Here is a 17,347-nt window from a genome sequence, read left to right as displayed (position 1 = left end):
TTCTATATATATACCAAAAACAAAGGAAGGGGTGAAATATCGACATAGAGTAAACGTGTGGTCAAATCAGTAAAAAAATGCAGCAATTCTTTTGTATTGAAGAGCTCTAAGTCAAGGCAAATATTTGCAGTTCCCTTTATTAAACACACTTTTTAAAATATTGACGTAAAAGACCAAATATTACAAAACTTGCATTTAAGAAAATCGGCTTTAAAATTTGTTATATCAAAGTTTATTTATATTTCTGCGTTTTGATGACTTTCAGTTTCATTTGCACTCAAAGCATTTGAAGAACGTCATATTAGAATGTATCATCATATTTTTGATGTATGAAGCATAAATTGCAAATAGAAAACAATCTAATTAGCAAACTTCATCTGACGGATACCGGATAACTTAAACATTTATTCATGTCCAGTGCGGGATGTTTGTTCAATATTGTCGACATCGCGATATCTACAATGTTTGAACCCTTATATAATTTTTACATCATTAACATTGTTAACTTCGCGATGTATACTATTTTGAAAATGTATTGTGGTAACATTGTTTATATCACATTGTTTGCAATGTTAAAATGATGTTGTATCAACGTCGTTAACATTGTTTGAACTCTTATATATTGTTTACATCGTTGACATCGTTGACATCGCGATGTATACAATGTAGAAACGATATCGTGTCAACATCTTTAACATTGTTTGAACTCTTATATATTGTTTACATCGTTGACATCGCGATGTATACAATGTTGAAACGATATCAGGTGTACATCGTTTACATATTGATATTTACAATGTTAACACAATAGCTTTTTTGTTGTTAAAAAACCCAGATAAATGCAAACTGTATGTTTGTAATCTACAAACTTTATTGAATAAGATTAAGGAATAAAAAAATTTTTTGTAGAAATGTAAAATTGATATCTATAAAATAATTACACTTATTATTTTATTTTAATTAAGTTGTTATGTGAAATAAAACCCTGATACTGGTAAAAATAATAAGAAAAGATAATTAGTAATTTGTAAGTATTGTCATTTAAATAAGGTACAGGACTAACACTTGGATTTTCTTTTCTATTTCTTACAAGTCGGTCCCTATTAAACATTTCAGACAGTTTTAACATAAAAAAATTATATTTTCCATTAAACATATGGTTAGTTGCATATTTATGCATTGCAACGAATTGGAATGTTTGTTCACATGCTTCTGTGTTGATTTTTTTAAATTGTTCATCTGTGTACAGGTTGACATTACGTTGACACCACTTGTCAACATGGTTGGCAAAATGTATTTTGTCCACAACTATGCTCAATGCTGTTAGAAATTAAGACTACCGGCTTTTATTCACTCTAATTGGATTCATAAAGAATTTCTTTAAATGGCAAGCATCATCATATGCCAACAGGTTCGGGAAATGTTCTAATTCCTTTGCAAACCAAACTAAAAACATGTAAACTTGAGTTGAAGATTCACATCCGTACATTTCTTTCATTCCATTTATTATTCCATAATTATAAACTAAGGCACAAATTCTGGCTGTTTTACACTTTTTTAAAGGACCTTTTTTCTTTAAAGTTTTGCAATCTATGTTTTAAAATTATGTATACAATATAAACACGATGTTGACACGATATTGTCAACATCGCGATGTATATGATGTGAACGATGTAAACAGAAAGGGATAGACTTTATATACAATATAAACATGATGTTGACAAGATATTGTTAACATCGCGATGTATACGATGTGAACGATGTAAACAGAAAGGTATAGACTTTATATATATATATATATATATATATAATATAAACACGATGTTGACACAATATTGTCAACATCGCGATGTATACGATGTGAACGATGTAAACAGAAAGGGATAGACTTTATATACAATATAAACACGATGTTGACACGATATTGTTAACATTGCGATGTATACGATGTGAACGATGTAAACAGAAAGGTATATAACATATTGATAGGATATAATGTAAACACAATAACGACACTATAAAGGTGACATTGCGATGTTGACAATAGCGACAAAACATCGCGCACTGGACATAGTTCTAAACATTTATCCACCAGATCCCTATAGATAGGGTGTAACTATTAATCAATCATTGTGCCTCTGAAGAAGGTCTGTGAAGGACCGGTCAGGCTATGAATCATCATCAGAGGATATATGTTATATGCTACATAGTTTTGAAGTGTAATCTAAGCCTTACATCGTCCAGGTTCAGATGATCTGTGTTAATTGTGTGTATTGACATAATCTATATGTTATATGCTACATAGTTTTGAAGTGTAATCTAAGCCTTACATCGTCCAGGTTCAGATGATCTGTGTTAATTGTCTTCATGATCTCTTTGTAAACTTCTTTGATTTCATCGCTCAAGAAAAGATTCTTGTCTAGACTCTTAACTGTTGATGGAGAAATCTATAGCAAAAAAAATTTATCATCAATCATTCCACAAATATCTAGTGTAAATTATGTCACTTAATTTTTTTTTTAATTCCAGAAATGAACTTCTTACGAAAGTGTTAACACATTCATCTAAAAAAACTATTTCATTTGTAATAAAATGTGCTGTAAACTTCATATGAACAAATATATGGTAGAATAATAAGTAAATAACAACTAACACAAACTGTCTACTACAAAATGAGTCTTATTTCTTCATTATTTTTCTACAGATTGTTAAAAAAATAAAAAATTTCTATTCTTTTTCACATAAATACAAAATAAGTATTAATGAGATCTATGATAGAAATTAAACCATGAATTCTTAATTAGTATGTAACCACTCAGTCCACATTGCTGTGATTACTTTTAATCGATATAGTTAGAATCTGTGGTAAAACTCAAACAAAAAATGGCTGCCACCAAAATTAACAACCTATTATTTTCTGTACCATGACAGCACATGTCAAGCAAAATTGATCTCTCCATTTCCCTTTTCTACATGAACACAATAGGGAAATATTCATTTAAATTTGTCTTATGTTTTTTCATAAGTATGCATCTTAAAAGAGAATTTTTAAACAATAATCATAACCTACCTCGTCCTTGAGATCATTATATACTGTAGAAAACCTATCAATGGTTATAGACGACATACACACACGTTCTGATACCCGTATATCTGAAGTTCTCACATCCATCTGAAAACACACATTAAAGATGTATAAATTATTATAATACATATAGTATATATCAAACTGGAAGAAGTCATTCAAAAATAAATAACTGGGGCAGTTATCTCCCTTGCTGAGTGAAGGAGGACATGTTTTTTTCCAATTACAGATGAAATAGTAAATGAGGAACATTCCATACTACTGAATTGTTTTGGATTTGAAATTTCTATAATCCACTGTCAGAATGTGAACAACACTTTAAATCATTTAAAAGGCAAATGGCCTGAAAATATTTTTTCATTTTTTCAAGCAATTTAGTTTTAATTCATTTACTTGCATATATCATAATTGGCAACTAATGATGCAATCTATTGCATCCAATTAACATATCATTTATTAATTCACAAATTATAATAGCAATAAATAAATTTTAAAACTAGAATGTGTCCCAAGAATACGGATGCCACATCCACACTATCATTTTCTATGTTCAGTGGACCGTGAAAATGGGATAAAATCTCTAATTTGGCATTTAAATTAGAAAGATCATATCAAAGGTAACATGTTTCCTAGGTTTCAAGTTGATTGGGACAGACGGACGCACAGACCAGGAAACCTAATGCCATTAATGGGACATACAAAATCTAAGTTTTCATAAGATCTTTGGAACAATTTTATGTATACATTCAATTTTGTTTTACCATGACTACAGATGTATTCCATTACATGTTTTACCAAATAACTAAATTATAGACTAACAACATGTGATTACTAAACTTACACCTGGTAATTTAGCACTAACTGTATCTGGCTGTGGATGTTTAGGTTTCTTTAGAGGCCTACTGTAAAAGAAAAATTATCACATTTTACTTGAATAATAAAACTTATGAGCATAACAAGTCAAATCACTTCGGATATTTCAGTCTCGTTGAAATCTTTTTCAGGAATTATTTTTAAAATATGCAATACAAGTGGAAATATCAAAAGGTTTTAAAAATACTATAACCAACCCAAACTCTGATAAAATCATGTACTTTTACTTTAAATCAGTAGTTTTTGAGTGATAAAATTTTTAAAATTTTATAACCAATAATGTCAGTGTCATCAACAAAAATCACATTTTAATCTTTTTAAGAATCATGCGTCTATTCATAAAATCAAACTGTTATTCTAGTGAATGATTACAGTTGAAGAGAACTTTTCAACAAATTTGCAGTTTTTCCAAATTTTTCTAGCAAAAATGATTGAATTCATACTTATCCCATAAATTTGGTTTTGGTTTGTGTGTCCTTTTTATTCATCTCTCAAATTGATACATATAATGTTACAGAAACCTCAAAGTATAGCTGTGATGATTTTTGTACAGATTTAGAGAAGGCCATCAGTATGTAACAAATTTATGGAAAACTGGTAACATGTGTATTAAGTTTCAAGTTGATTGGACTTTAACTACATCTAAAACTACTTTGACCAAAAACTTTAACCAAAAACTTTAACCTGAAACTCACTCTATTATTTTCTATGTTCAGTGGCCCATGAAACTGGGGTCAAAAATCTAATTTGGCATTTAAATTAGAAAAATCATATCCTAGGGAACATGTTTACTAAGTTTGAAGATGATTGGAATTCAACTTCATCAAAAACTACCTCAACCAAAAACTTTAACCTGAAGCGGGACGGATGGACGAAATAATGAATGGATGCACAGACCAGAAAACATAATGCCCCTCTACTATCGTAGGTGGGGCTTTAAAAAAAACACAGCAACACTATAAATCTGGGGAAATAAAACCATAAAGACTGTCAAAAACCTCTTTCTATAAACATAAACACTAAAACAATAAAACCATAAAGACTGTCAAAAACCTCTTTCTATAAACATAAACACTAAAACAATAAAACCATAAAGACTGTCAAAAACCTCTTTCTATAAACATAAACACTAAAACAATAAAACCATAAAGACTGTCAAAAACCTCTTTCTATAAATATAAACACTAAAACAATAAAACCATAAAGACTGTCAAAAACCTCTTTCTATAAACATAAACACTAAAACATATATAGATATTGCAGTATGTATAAAATATCCAACATACTTTTCTTTCTCTTTTTCTTTCCTTTGTTCCTCTTCCAGTTCCTTCATTTGTTTCTCTAATCTTTCTGCCAGTCCATCATATTTGGCATGCCTTGTTATAGCCTGTGAATAATAAATATAATAATGAGACTTCATTTAGCCAATCTAACTTTATGATTAAGCTTCACATCTTGAGAAACTGAAATTATTAGTTGTTTTTAATACACTAACACTTATAGCAATTATTTGGTTTTGTATTATAAAAAAAATATAATGAAACTTTTCCAAAATAAATATGATTGTAATAGAAATTTTGTAATAAAGTAATTTACAAAACATTATAGATCTGTATCATACACACTTAATGATTTGCAGTTTACATTCAAACCTTTAAATTTTGGGGAAATCCTGCATTCAGATATGCCTTTTCTCCTATGTCTTGAAAATTTATATAGTTATTTTATTACAGTCAAATTGTCAATCAGATAGATAATAATTACTTGGAGCAAGGGAGGTAAATCTTCTTCCACTTTAATGTCATCCTGGTCTCCTCTTGATATCAACCTTCTCAGGTCTTCAGCAGCATACTCCCTGGTACCAGGTTGTGGACCTTTAGGTTTAACTTCTGTAGTCTTTGTTGAAACCTTTAAAATAAAAAAACTATGATGGTAATTGATTGTTAAACTTTAGATAGTTCAAAAATTTTAAATATACAACAAAAAAAAGTTACAAAATCTTACAAAATCTTATTATAATCTAAATGTCATCTCCTTAGGTAATTAAAGAATTAAAATATAACATTCATCAATTAATCACACACTGACTGACAGATCATAATTAAATTCTAATCATTAAACGACTGGCATACCTGAATAACATAAAATCATGAAAAAGAATCACAAGAGAACACATGCTGAAATGTCTCGCCTTCTTTACTAATCATTGATATTATGTTGATAGTCCTAAATATAAAACTTTATTACAACTGTCACATAAACTCAACACCTACCAAGAAAACAAACATTATTCAATGAACCATGAAAATGAGGTCAAGGTCAGATGAACCATGCCAGACAGACATCTACAGCTAACAATTATTCCATACAACAAATATAGTTGACCTATTGCTTATAAATTAAGGAAAACAGACCAAAACACAAATACTTAACACTTAGCAATGAACCGTGAAAATGAGGTCAAGGTCAAATAAAACCTGAGTGACTGACATATAGATCATAAATTATTTCCATACACCAAATATAGTTGACCTATTGCATTTAGTATTAAAAAAAATAGACCAAAACTCAAAAATTTAACTTTGACCACTGAACAATGAAAATGAGGTCAAGGTCAGATGACACCTGTCAGCTAGACATGTAAACTTTACAATTATTCCATACACTAAATATAGTAGACCTATTGCATATAGTATAAGAAAAACAGACCAAAACACAAAAACTTAATTATACCACTGAACCATGAAAATGAGGTCAAGGAAATTGGGACATGTGACTGACGGAAAGTTTGTAATATAAGGCATCTATATACAAAGTATGAAGCATCCAGGTCTTCCACCTTCTAAAATATAAAACTTTTAAGAAATAAGCTAACACCCCCGCCGCCGTAGCTGCCAGGTCACCATCCCTATGTCGAGCTTTCTGCAACAAAAGAGGCAGGCTCGACAAAAATCAGATTTAGATAAATGGAGAACGTGTCCATGGACACAGATGACCCCTCCTCACCCCCACGCACACTTATATAAAACACTGTAAAGGGACTTAAGTATAGAACTGTAGAAGTGACGCCACCCGAATAAAAACTTGATCCGTGTTTTATGATAATAACATATGTTTAAGTCTCTCAACTATTGGTTGAGGCAAACTAAAGTTAGAGAATAGAATCAATCTTGAGACAAACGTACATACAGGCATTCAAAAATAAGAATTGTAGATTTAAATCTTTACTTGTTACCATAATTCTAAGAAAAGCACATCAGAATATTTCATGTCAGGACTGTAAAGTTCTGATTATTTTACTACCTGATACTGCAAGTTTTTATATTTGAACTGCCAATGAAACAAATTTCATGAAAAAATGATATCAAAACCCCAGGGCCATTAAAAGATCACCAAATGTCAATAAATAATGTGAATTGATGATATTTCATACTTGTTGTTTTTTCTGTGCCTGTCTTCGAAGCATCTGTAGTTCTATCTCTGACAACTTATCTACTTTAACAGATGGACTGATACCAAGTTCTTCTAGCAGATTCTCACCAACTTTCAAGTGTGGCAAAGACAGTGATCTCTACAATGTTAAAACTACTATTATCATGACAATTCATTGATTTAGACATCATTTTAAACCAAGTCTTTTTCAACAATATATACATTGTACATTAAAAGGAAAGAAGTAGACCAATAAAATAACTGATTTATTTTCAGTTTAAGCAATTTCAAATTATTAAGCCAATAAGCCAATGAATACAGCAAGAAATGTTGTAAACATTTTCACTTTCATTTCTATGTAAGTGTTTATATCAGCGATCTCCATGACTTATTTTATAATGGTGCGCCACCATTAAATAATTCCTGCCTTCTTTAAATTATCATCTGCCCTGCCATTGTCAATTTTGAAATACTAAGGCTTGACTACCACAGCTGTATTTGGCAAAACTTTTAGGAATATTTGGTCCTCAATGCTTTTCAACATCGTTCTTTATTTGACTTTTTTTATTCAAACATCCCTGATGAGTCTTTTGAAGATGAAACCTGTGCCTGACACAAATATAAAATTTCAATCCTGGTATCTATGATGCGTTTATTTAATTTGAAATATGCATACGATCATTGTATATGTCTATGAAGCATCTAAAAAGAACTGGATAAAATACAATGCAAATAATCACTTTCTTTCAATCTCTATGACAGTATAAATTTAAGTAACTATTTACCTTCAGAATAACTTTCTGTTTAGATTCATCTTCTTTTGATACTCTAAAAATTGAAATATACTGTATAGTAAACCCTTCCCTTCTTTCTGCCCCCCAAAATACCCCTTAATACACCCCAATGCAAACGAAAGATTGATGGCTCACCTAAGACATATTAGTCTAAAATTCTATGAAACCCTAAGTTAATCTGACCAGCGGTTTTGGAGAAATGCTGCGGACAAGTTCATTTTTAAAGTGGCGGAAGAAAAAGAAAAAGAAAAAGAAGAAGAATAATAAAAATAATAAGAACTGAGCAAAAACAATAAGTCTCCAAACTTTGTTTGGGAGACTTAATAAAACACTTCAACCATTTGTCAAAATTGCATCTAAAAATAAACTTCAATCTATATAAAAAAATCTTTATGGTAGGTTATCCAAAAAGTAATTTACTATTTTTTGGGGTTTAAAATCATAGTTAAAACTTAATGAAAATACTTTTTTTTAAAGTTTTTCTCCATGTAAATCAAAACATACCCTGATGCCTTCGACACTCTTTCTGCAGTCATAGGAGGGGAGGTTGTTGATGCTGAAAAGAGAAATTCAAAATTCATGTTAGTGGCTTACCAAAAACATCTACTTATTTCATTATATATCATATAAACTTTTAAATTCACTACCTTTAATAAATCCTAGGCAACCTGCGCATTTATATTTTTTGTGAATTTAAAAAAAATCAATGTTATGCTATTTTTTGGGAGTGTTATTTTCAATTTACATTTATAATTCTTTATTGTGAACATAATACAGGAATTAAATATAACAACTTAAATCCCAAGTGATAGAAAAGAAACAAGTTAGAAACTAAAATAAACACTGTTTGAAATAGATTTTGTTACATATGGGGCCAACTACTATAATCACTAGCCAGTCAACGCTGAGGTTATGATTTTAAACCCCGCTAGTGCAGGTGCACTTGACTCCAACCTTAATTGACTAGGATTGCCAGTTTTTCTACAGAAGGTTGGAAGTTTTCTCTAGGGGACTCCAACATCCTCCACCAATAAAAAATGGCCGTCAAAAAAATACACAAATGTGATGAAAATGGTGTTAAACACGAATCAAACAATCAATGTCATGTCCCTACCTTGTGATGGTGTCAAACAATCAATGTCATGTAACAATTCCCTACCTTGTGATGGTGTCAATCAATTTTAATGTCATGTAACAATTCCCTACCTTGTGATGGTGTCAATCAATGTCATGTCCCTACCTTGTGATGGTGTCAAACAATCAATGACATGTAACAATTCCCTACCTTGTGATGGTGTCAATCAATGTCATGTAACAATTCCCTACCTTGTGATGGTGTCAAACAATCAATGTCATGTAACAATTCCCTACCTTGTGATGGTGTCAAACAATCAATGTCATGTAACAATTCCCTACCTTGTGATGGTGTCAAACAATTTTAATGTCATGTAACAATTCCCTACCTTGTGATGGTGTCAATCAATGTCATGTCCCTACCTTGTGATGGTGTCAAACAATCAATGACATGTAACAATTCCCTACCTTGTGATGGTGTCAAACAATCAATGTCATGTAACAATTCCCTACCTTGTGATGGTGTCAAACAATTTTAATGTCATGTAACAATTCCCTACCTTGTGATGGTGTCAATCAATGTCATGTGACAATTCCCTACCTTGTGATGGTGTCAAACAATCAATGTCATGTGACAATTCCCTACCTTGTGATGGTGTCAATCAATGTCATGTAACAATTCCCTACCTTGTGATGGTGTCAATCAATGTCATGTAACAATTCCCTACCTTGTGATGGTGTCAAACAATCAATGTCATGTGACAATTCCCTACCTTGTGATGGTATCAAACAATAAATGTCATGTAACAATTCCCTACCTTGTGATGGTGTCAAACAATAAATGTCATGTAACAATTCCCTACCTTGTGATGGTGTCAAACAATCAATGTCATGTAACAATTCCCTACCTTGTGATGGTATCAAACAATCAATGTCATGTGACAATTCCCTACCTTGTGATGGTGTCAATCAATGTCATGTCCCTACCTTGTGATGGTATCAAACAATAAATGTCATGTAACAATTCCCTACCTTGTGATGGTGTCAAACAATAAATGTCATGTAACAATTCCCTACCTTGTGATGGTGTCAAACAATAAATGTCATGTAACAATTCCCTACCTTGTGATGGTGTCAAACAATCAATGTCATGTAACAATTCCCTGCCTTGTGATGGTGTCAATCAATGTCATGTCCCTACCTTGTGATGGTGTCAAACAATAAATGTCATGTAACAATTCCCTACCTTGTGATGGTGTCAAACAATTAATGTCATGTAACAATTCCCTACCTTGTGATGGTGTCAAACAATTAATGTCATGTAACAATTCCCTACCTTGTGAAGGTGTCAAACAATCAATGTCATGTAACAATTCCCTACCTTGTGATGGTGTCAAACAATCAATGTCATGTAACAATTCCCTACCTTGTGATGGTGTCAAACAATTAATGTCATGTAACAATTCCCTACCTTGTGATGGTATCAAACAATAAATGTCATGTAACAATTCCCTACCTTGTGATGGTGTCAAACAATTAATGTCATGTAACAATTCCCTACCTTGTGATGGTATCAAAAATTAATGTCATGTAACAATTCCCTACCTTGTGATGGTATCAAACAATAAATGTCATGTAACAATTCCCTACCTTGTGATGGTGTCAAACAATCAATGTCATGTAACAATTCCCTACCTTGTGATGGTGTCAAACAATCAATGTCATGTAACAATTCCCTACCTTGTGATGGTATCAAACAATAAATGTCATGTAACAATTCCCTACCTTGTGATGGTGTCAATAAATGTCATGTAACAATTCTCTACCTTGTGATGGTGTCAAACAATCAATGTCATGTAACAATTCCCTACCTTGTGATGGTGTCAAACAATTAATGTCATGTAACAATTCCCTACCTTGTGATGGTGTCAAACAATAAATGTCATGTAACAATTCCCTACCTTGTGATGGTATCAAACAATAAATGTCATGTAACAATTCCCTACCTTGTGTTGGTGTCAAACAATTAATGTCATGTAACAATTCCCTACCTTGTGATGGTATCAAACAATAAATGTCATGTAACAATTCCCTACCTTGTGATGGTGTCAATAAATGTCATGTAACAATTCTCTACCTTGTGATGGTGTCAAACAATCAATGTCATGTAACAATTCCCTACCTTGTGATGGTGTTTGTAATTCTCTGTCTGGTAGTTCTGATATCACATTCATCAGCTTGGATGTATCTAAATCTGGCATGGCTTGTAAAAGCTATTACAAATAGAAATAATACCTGACATTAATCTCTAAATCTGGCATGGCTTGTAAAAGCTATTACAAATAAAAATAATACCTGACATTAACCTCTCAATCTCAACTCATAAAATTGCACAATATACATATCCTATAAAGGCAATCCTATAAAGGCATGACACTTGTAACAAGAATGTGTCCACAGTACACGGATGCCCCACTCTCACTAACATTTTCTATGTTTAAAGGACTGTGAAATTGGAATAAATTCTCTAATTTGGCATTAAAATTAGAATGATCTTATCAAAGGGAACATGTATACTAAGTTTCAAGTTGATTGGACTTCTACTTTATCAAAAACTACCTTGAGCAAAAACTTTAACCTGAAATTTGCACTATCATTTTCTATGTTCAGTGAACCGTAAAATTGGGGTCAAAACTCTAATTTGGCATTTAAATTAGAAAGATCATATCATAGGGCACATGTATACTAAGTTTCAAGTTGATTGGACTTCAACTTCATCAAAAACTACCTTGACCAAAAACTTTAACCTGAAATTTGCACTATCATTTTCTATGTTCAGTGAACCGTAAAATTGGGGTCAAAACTCTAATTTGGCATTTAAATTAGAAAGATCATATCATAGGGCACATGTATACTAAGTTTCAAGTTGATTGGACTTCAACTTCATCAAAAAATACCTTGACCAAAAACTTTAACCTGAAGCCAAAAACTTTAACCTGAAATTTGCATTATCATTTTCTATGTTCAGTGAACCGTAAAATTGGGGTCAAAACTCTAATTTGGCATTTAAATTAGAAAGATCATATCATAGGGCACATGTATACTAAGTTTCAAGTTGATTGGACTTCAACTTCATCAAAAACTACCTTGACCAAAAACTTTAACCTGAAGCCAAAAACTTTAACCTGAAATTTGCACTATCATTTTCTATCAGTGAACCGTAAAATTGGGGTCAAAACTCTAATTTGGCATTTAAATTAGAAAGATCATATCATAAGGAACATGTGTACTAAGTTTCAAGTTGATTGGACTTCAACTTCATCAAAAACTACCTTGACCAAAAACTTTAACCTGAAGCGGGACAGACGGACGAACGAACAGACGAACGAACGAACGAACAGACGGACGGACGAACGAACGAACGGACGCACAGACCAGAAAACATAATGCCCCTCTACTATCGTAGGTGGGGCATAATAAAAAAAAGAATTGCATTTTTGAGAGGGTTTACCCAGTAAGGAAAAATTGTAATTTTAGTATTTTACATTTCATCTGCTTAAAAGATATCATATTCTTTTTGTTCAGTTTTTATGTACCCTTTGATTGGAACTTTCTGTGTTTAATATTTTTGTGTTTCTGGATAATCTAATGTTTTTATGCCTCACCTACGATAGTAGAGGGGCATTATGTTTTCTGGTCTGTGCGTCCGTTCGTTCGTTCGTCCGTCCGTCTGTTCGTTTGTTCGTTCGTTCGTCCGTTCGTTCGTCCGTCTGTCCCGCTTCAGGTTAAAGTTTTTGGTCAAGGTAGTTTTTGATGAAGTTGAAGTCCAATCAACTTGAAACTTAGTATACATGTGCCCTATGATATGATCTTTCTAATTTAAATGCCAAATTAGAGTTTTGACCCCAATTTTACGGTTCACTGAACATAGAAAATGATAGTGCAAATTTCAGGTTAAAGTTTTTGGCTTCAGGTTAAAGTTTTTGGTCAAGGTAGTTTTTGATGAAGTTGAAGTCCAATCAACTTGAAACTTAGTATACATGTGCCCTATGATATGATCTTTATAATTTAAATGCCAAATTAGAGTTTTGACCCCAATTTTACGGTTCACTGAACATAGAAAATGATAGTGCAAATTTCAGGTTAAAGTTTTTGGCTTCAGGTTAAAGTTTTTGGTCAAGGTAGTTTTTGATGAAGTTGAAGTCCAATCAACTTGAAACTTAGTATACATGTGCCCTATGATATGATCTTTCTAATTTTAATGCCAAATTAGATTTTTACCCTATTTCACGGTCCATGGAACATGGAAAATGATTGAGTGGGGCATCCGTGTACTTTGGACACATTCTTGTTTTTATATGTTGTGTCACAGGTTAGGTTGGGTGCTCACGAACATGTTTAACCCTGTCACATGACTATGTCTTATCTGTCTAGGTTAGGTTGTGTGCTCACGACCATGTTTAACCCTGTCACATGACTATGTCATAGGTTAGGTTGGGTGCTCATGAACATGTTTAACCCTGTCACATGACTATGTCACAGGTTAGGTTGTGTGCTTACGACCATGTTTAACCCTGTCACATGACTATGACACAGGTTAGGTTGGGTGCTCACGAACATGTTTAACCCTGTCACATGACTATGTCACAGGTTAGGTTGGGTGCTCACGAACATGTTTAACCCTGTCACATGACTATGTCACAGGTTAGGTTGGGTGCTCACGAACATGTTTAACCCTGTCACATGACTGTCACAGGTTAGGTTGGGTGCTCACGAACATGTTTAACCCTGTCACATGACTATGTCTTACCTGTCTAGGTTAGGTTGTGTGCTCACGACCATGTTTAACCCTGTCACATGACTATGTCACAGGTTAGGTTGGGTGCTCACGAACATGTTTAACCCTGTCACATGACTATGTCTTATCTGTCAAGGTTAGGTTGTGTGCTCACGAACATGTTTAACCCTGTCACATGACTATGTCACAGGTTAGGTTGGGTGCTCACGAACATGTTTAACCCTGTCACATGACTGTCACAGGTTAGGTTGGGTGCTCACGAACATGTTTAACCCTGTCACATGACTATGTCTTACCTGTCTAGGTTAGGTTGTGTGCTCACGACCATGTTTAACCCTGTCACATGACTATGTCACAGGTTAGGTTGGGTGCTCACGAACATGTTTAACCCTGTCACATGACTATGTCTTATCTGTCAAGGTTAGGATGTGTGCTCACGAACATGTTTAACCCTGTCACATGACTATGTCACAGGTTAGGTTGGGTGCTCACGAACATGTTTAACCCTGCCACATGATTATGTCTTATAAGTCTTATTTTAATTGTTTATCATCAATGATCATGAATCAGTCCCTTGGTTTTCTCATTTGAATTACTTTTACATTATGTATAGGTCTTTTATAATTCATAAAATGGTATGACTTTTGTTCATTGTTGAAGGTTGTACAATTACCTAAAGTTGTTTACATCCACATCATTTGCTCTCTAATGAATGATTATCTCATTGGCAATCATACCACATCTCCTCTTATTTCTATTCATGTTTGATTCCATCACTTTAAACTAAAAACAACTCTATGATATATATATATATATATATATATATATATATGGGACCTCCTAGTGTTTAATCTATAAACAAATCTTATATTTTGAAAAATTAAAACCCCCTAGACTATCAAAACTGATAAAAGGTTATTAACTTATCATAGTCAGCTAAACAGCTCATGTTTGTTATTGTGTACATTTATGTGAGTTTGGACCAATATGGTCACACGGAGGTGCCATTGTTGGACTCTCAAGTGAGTTTTCTATCATGCTGAAGGGGATGGTAGAATTGTGACACTATCTTCTTGATAGCTACACTAAAGTGTGTAAGTAGAAACATTGTAGTGCGATGGATTACATTAACTATATTTTTCATGTTATCATGTCCATTTGATTGTTATAAGCAGCTTTTCAGGTTTTTAAGTCAATCACAAAAATGAACATGATAAATAGTCATTTTATTTCATATCATAACTGAAATGTTGTTGTTTACTTTGTAAACAGATAAAAAAAAATAATCCAACTTTCATACACGCATTTAGAAATTGACCACTAGAGACCTTTAATGCAAAGGTTATTGTCAATTCAAACCATTACTAATTCTTTATACTAAAAAACAAGGAAGCTATAAAAAATTCAAAGTCCTATTTGTGTTGTCCCGACACAAATGGCAAAAGATGTTTAGCTACAGTGAATGAGAGCATGAAATAAGATAGCCCGTCCTGTATTTTTTTACTGCAACTTGAGGATATATGAAATTTTTTGTTTGGACATGAGATCTATCTTTTTCTAGTTGCTCTATCATGGTTGCATCTTGGATCACCACCTCAAACACTACTTTGTACATTCCTGTTATAAGACAAGAGGACAAGCCATCGAACCTCAAAGTCCTGATCCCACCTCCAAATCCAAAATAGTAGTATATGCCACTTTTACATAATAGTTCAATCCTTACTTACTTACCTAACAAAACAAATGTCAAAAAGCAATTAAGATAATACTTAAGATGAATTAGACATACCTCTTTGGCTTCATCATTAGCTGTTCTGTGATAAAATACAGTTTTAGACTTTGGTCTACTCTCTTCAAACTGTAATATGAAAAAGTAATTTCATTATCAAAGAACAGTAGAGGAAAATTCCTCATATTTCCCCATTTTGCAAAAATAAATATTGATATAACATATTTTATGCTTTTTAAAATATAATGCTAAAAACTAGCAGTGTTGCCTGTAGATGAAAAAGTTCATTAGCAAAAAAGAAACACTTTATGTTTAAAATATTAAGACAGAAATGCCTACCATTTTCTTAAAGCTAAGAGCCTGTTTCTGCATTGCTGCTGTAGAAGGTTTTGCTTTATATACAATCTCATCTTCATTAGTATGGGTTTTACCACGTATATCTTCAACTATATATCTTCTTATGGTAAGAATATTCAGACTGAAAACAAATAATTAATCACATCTATTACATATTTAAATGACCCATGGTTCAAAAATTTAGGGTATCTTAGGGTATCTACAGGTAAAACATTTACTAACTTTTTAGTATCTATAATCTATTACATAGAAAAATGTCATTATACTATGGCATATACTTATCAGGCTATTTATATATTCTTATATAGATATAAGAAGATGTGGTATGAGTGCCAATGAGACAATGCTCAATCCAAGTCATAATTTGCATAAAGTAAACCATTATACGTCTAACAATTACCTTCAACACGGAGCATTGGCTCACACCAATATTTAACAGCCTACATGGTCATCTTATTTAGATGGTGTTTAGCCTAAATTACGCACGAAATGCTGATACTTTGTTATGATTACATGCATTGTTTGTTTCCTATGGATCTTTTGTTAGTCTTGTAAATATTTATGAATGCTATAAATCACAGTTAAGAGTTTGATTCAATTTGGTTGTACATGTATTGGATTTTGCATCTAATGCCATTTAAAGACATTAAATGTGACCCAAAGGTTCTCCATATTTACTTTTAACTTTCATACTTACTACATTTTAAAAATAAACAATTATTGTAGCTTTTTCAAATCTACACCTGTACGACTTACAATTTATCAGCATCAAGAGACAGCTGTGCCTTTAGTCGACTCATATTTGCTGGACCACTGAATATACCTCTTTCATTTAGCACTGAAAATAAAGAAAACATTAGTATTAACTGCTGTTTTGTGTTATATTGTATGGTTGACACTTGTTTAGACTTGTTTGTATGATATACTTTTTTCTAGTGACTGTATAATGAATTGAATCATTATTCCATACGGTATTCAAATATTGTTGAGCTTGATTGGTGACAAATAAAAATAAATTGTGTATAAAACAATATCATAACATCTTCACACGCTTAAAACATGTCTTGTGTCTATGTCTAGATTCACCCTATGTGACACGGTAACACTAGGACTAATGTTGTCTTGTGGTCTAGAGTACTGGACATGAGGCTAAGCGTTTGGTGCTGTAGTCTATCAAAGGTGTGAGTTTTGAGGGACAAAAATAT

At 32.5% G+C, this 17,347-nt stretch overlaps 1 protein-coding gene across 4 annotated transcripts in view; it reads right to left on the bottom strand.

The window, feature by feature from the left end:
• The window catches only part of LOC143071696 (coiled-coil domain-containing protein 87-like), a 49,884-nt gene that overhangs the window by 24,451 nt on the left and 8,086 nt on the right, over nt 1–17,347 (bottom strand). For all 4 annotated transcript variants that reach the window (XM_076246182.1, XM_076246181.1, XM_076246183.1 and 1 more), the window contains exons 8-19: nt 16,899–16,980; nt 16,125–16,263; nt 15,846–15,914; nt 11,441–11,531; nt 8,689–8,740; nt 8,176–8,218; nt 7,392–7,529; nt 5,723–5,866; nt 5,245–5,345; nt 3,927–3,987; nt 3,071–3,172; nt 2,331–2,447 (exon numbers count right to left, since the gene is read on the bottom strand). In XM_076246182.1, coding sequence (XP_076102297.1) covers nt 2,331–2,447; nt 3,071–3,172; nt 3,927–3,987; nt 5,245–5,345; nt 5,723–5,866; nt 7,392–7,529; nt 8,176–8,218; nt 8,689–8,740; nt 11,441–11,531; nt 15,846–15,914; nt 16,125–16,263; nt 16,899–16,980 — 1,139 coding nt within the window. The remainder of the gene's footprint in view (nt 1–2,330; nt 2,448–3,070; nt 3,173–3,926; nt 3,988–5,244; nt 5,346–5,722; nt 5,867–7,391; nt 7,530–8,175; nt 8,219–8,688; nt 8,741–11,440; nt 11,532–15,845; nt 15,915–16,124; nt 16,264–16,898; nt 16,981–17,347) is intronic.

This window comes from Mytilus galloprovincialis, chromosome 4 (assembly GCF_965363235.1).
Source record: "Mytilus galloprovincialis chromosome 4, xbMytGall1.hap1.1, whole genome shotgun sequence".
Classification (NCBI taxonomy): Eukaryota; Metazoa; Mollusca; class Bivalvia; order Mytilida; family Mytilidae; genus Mytilus; species Mytilus galloprovincialis.
This window is presented reverse-complemented; position numbering and strand designations above follow the sequence as displayed.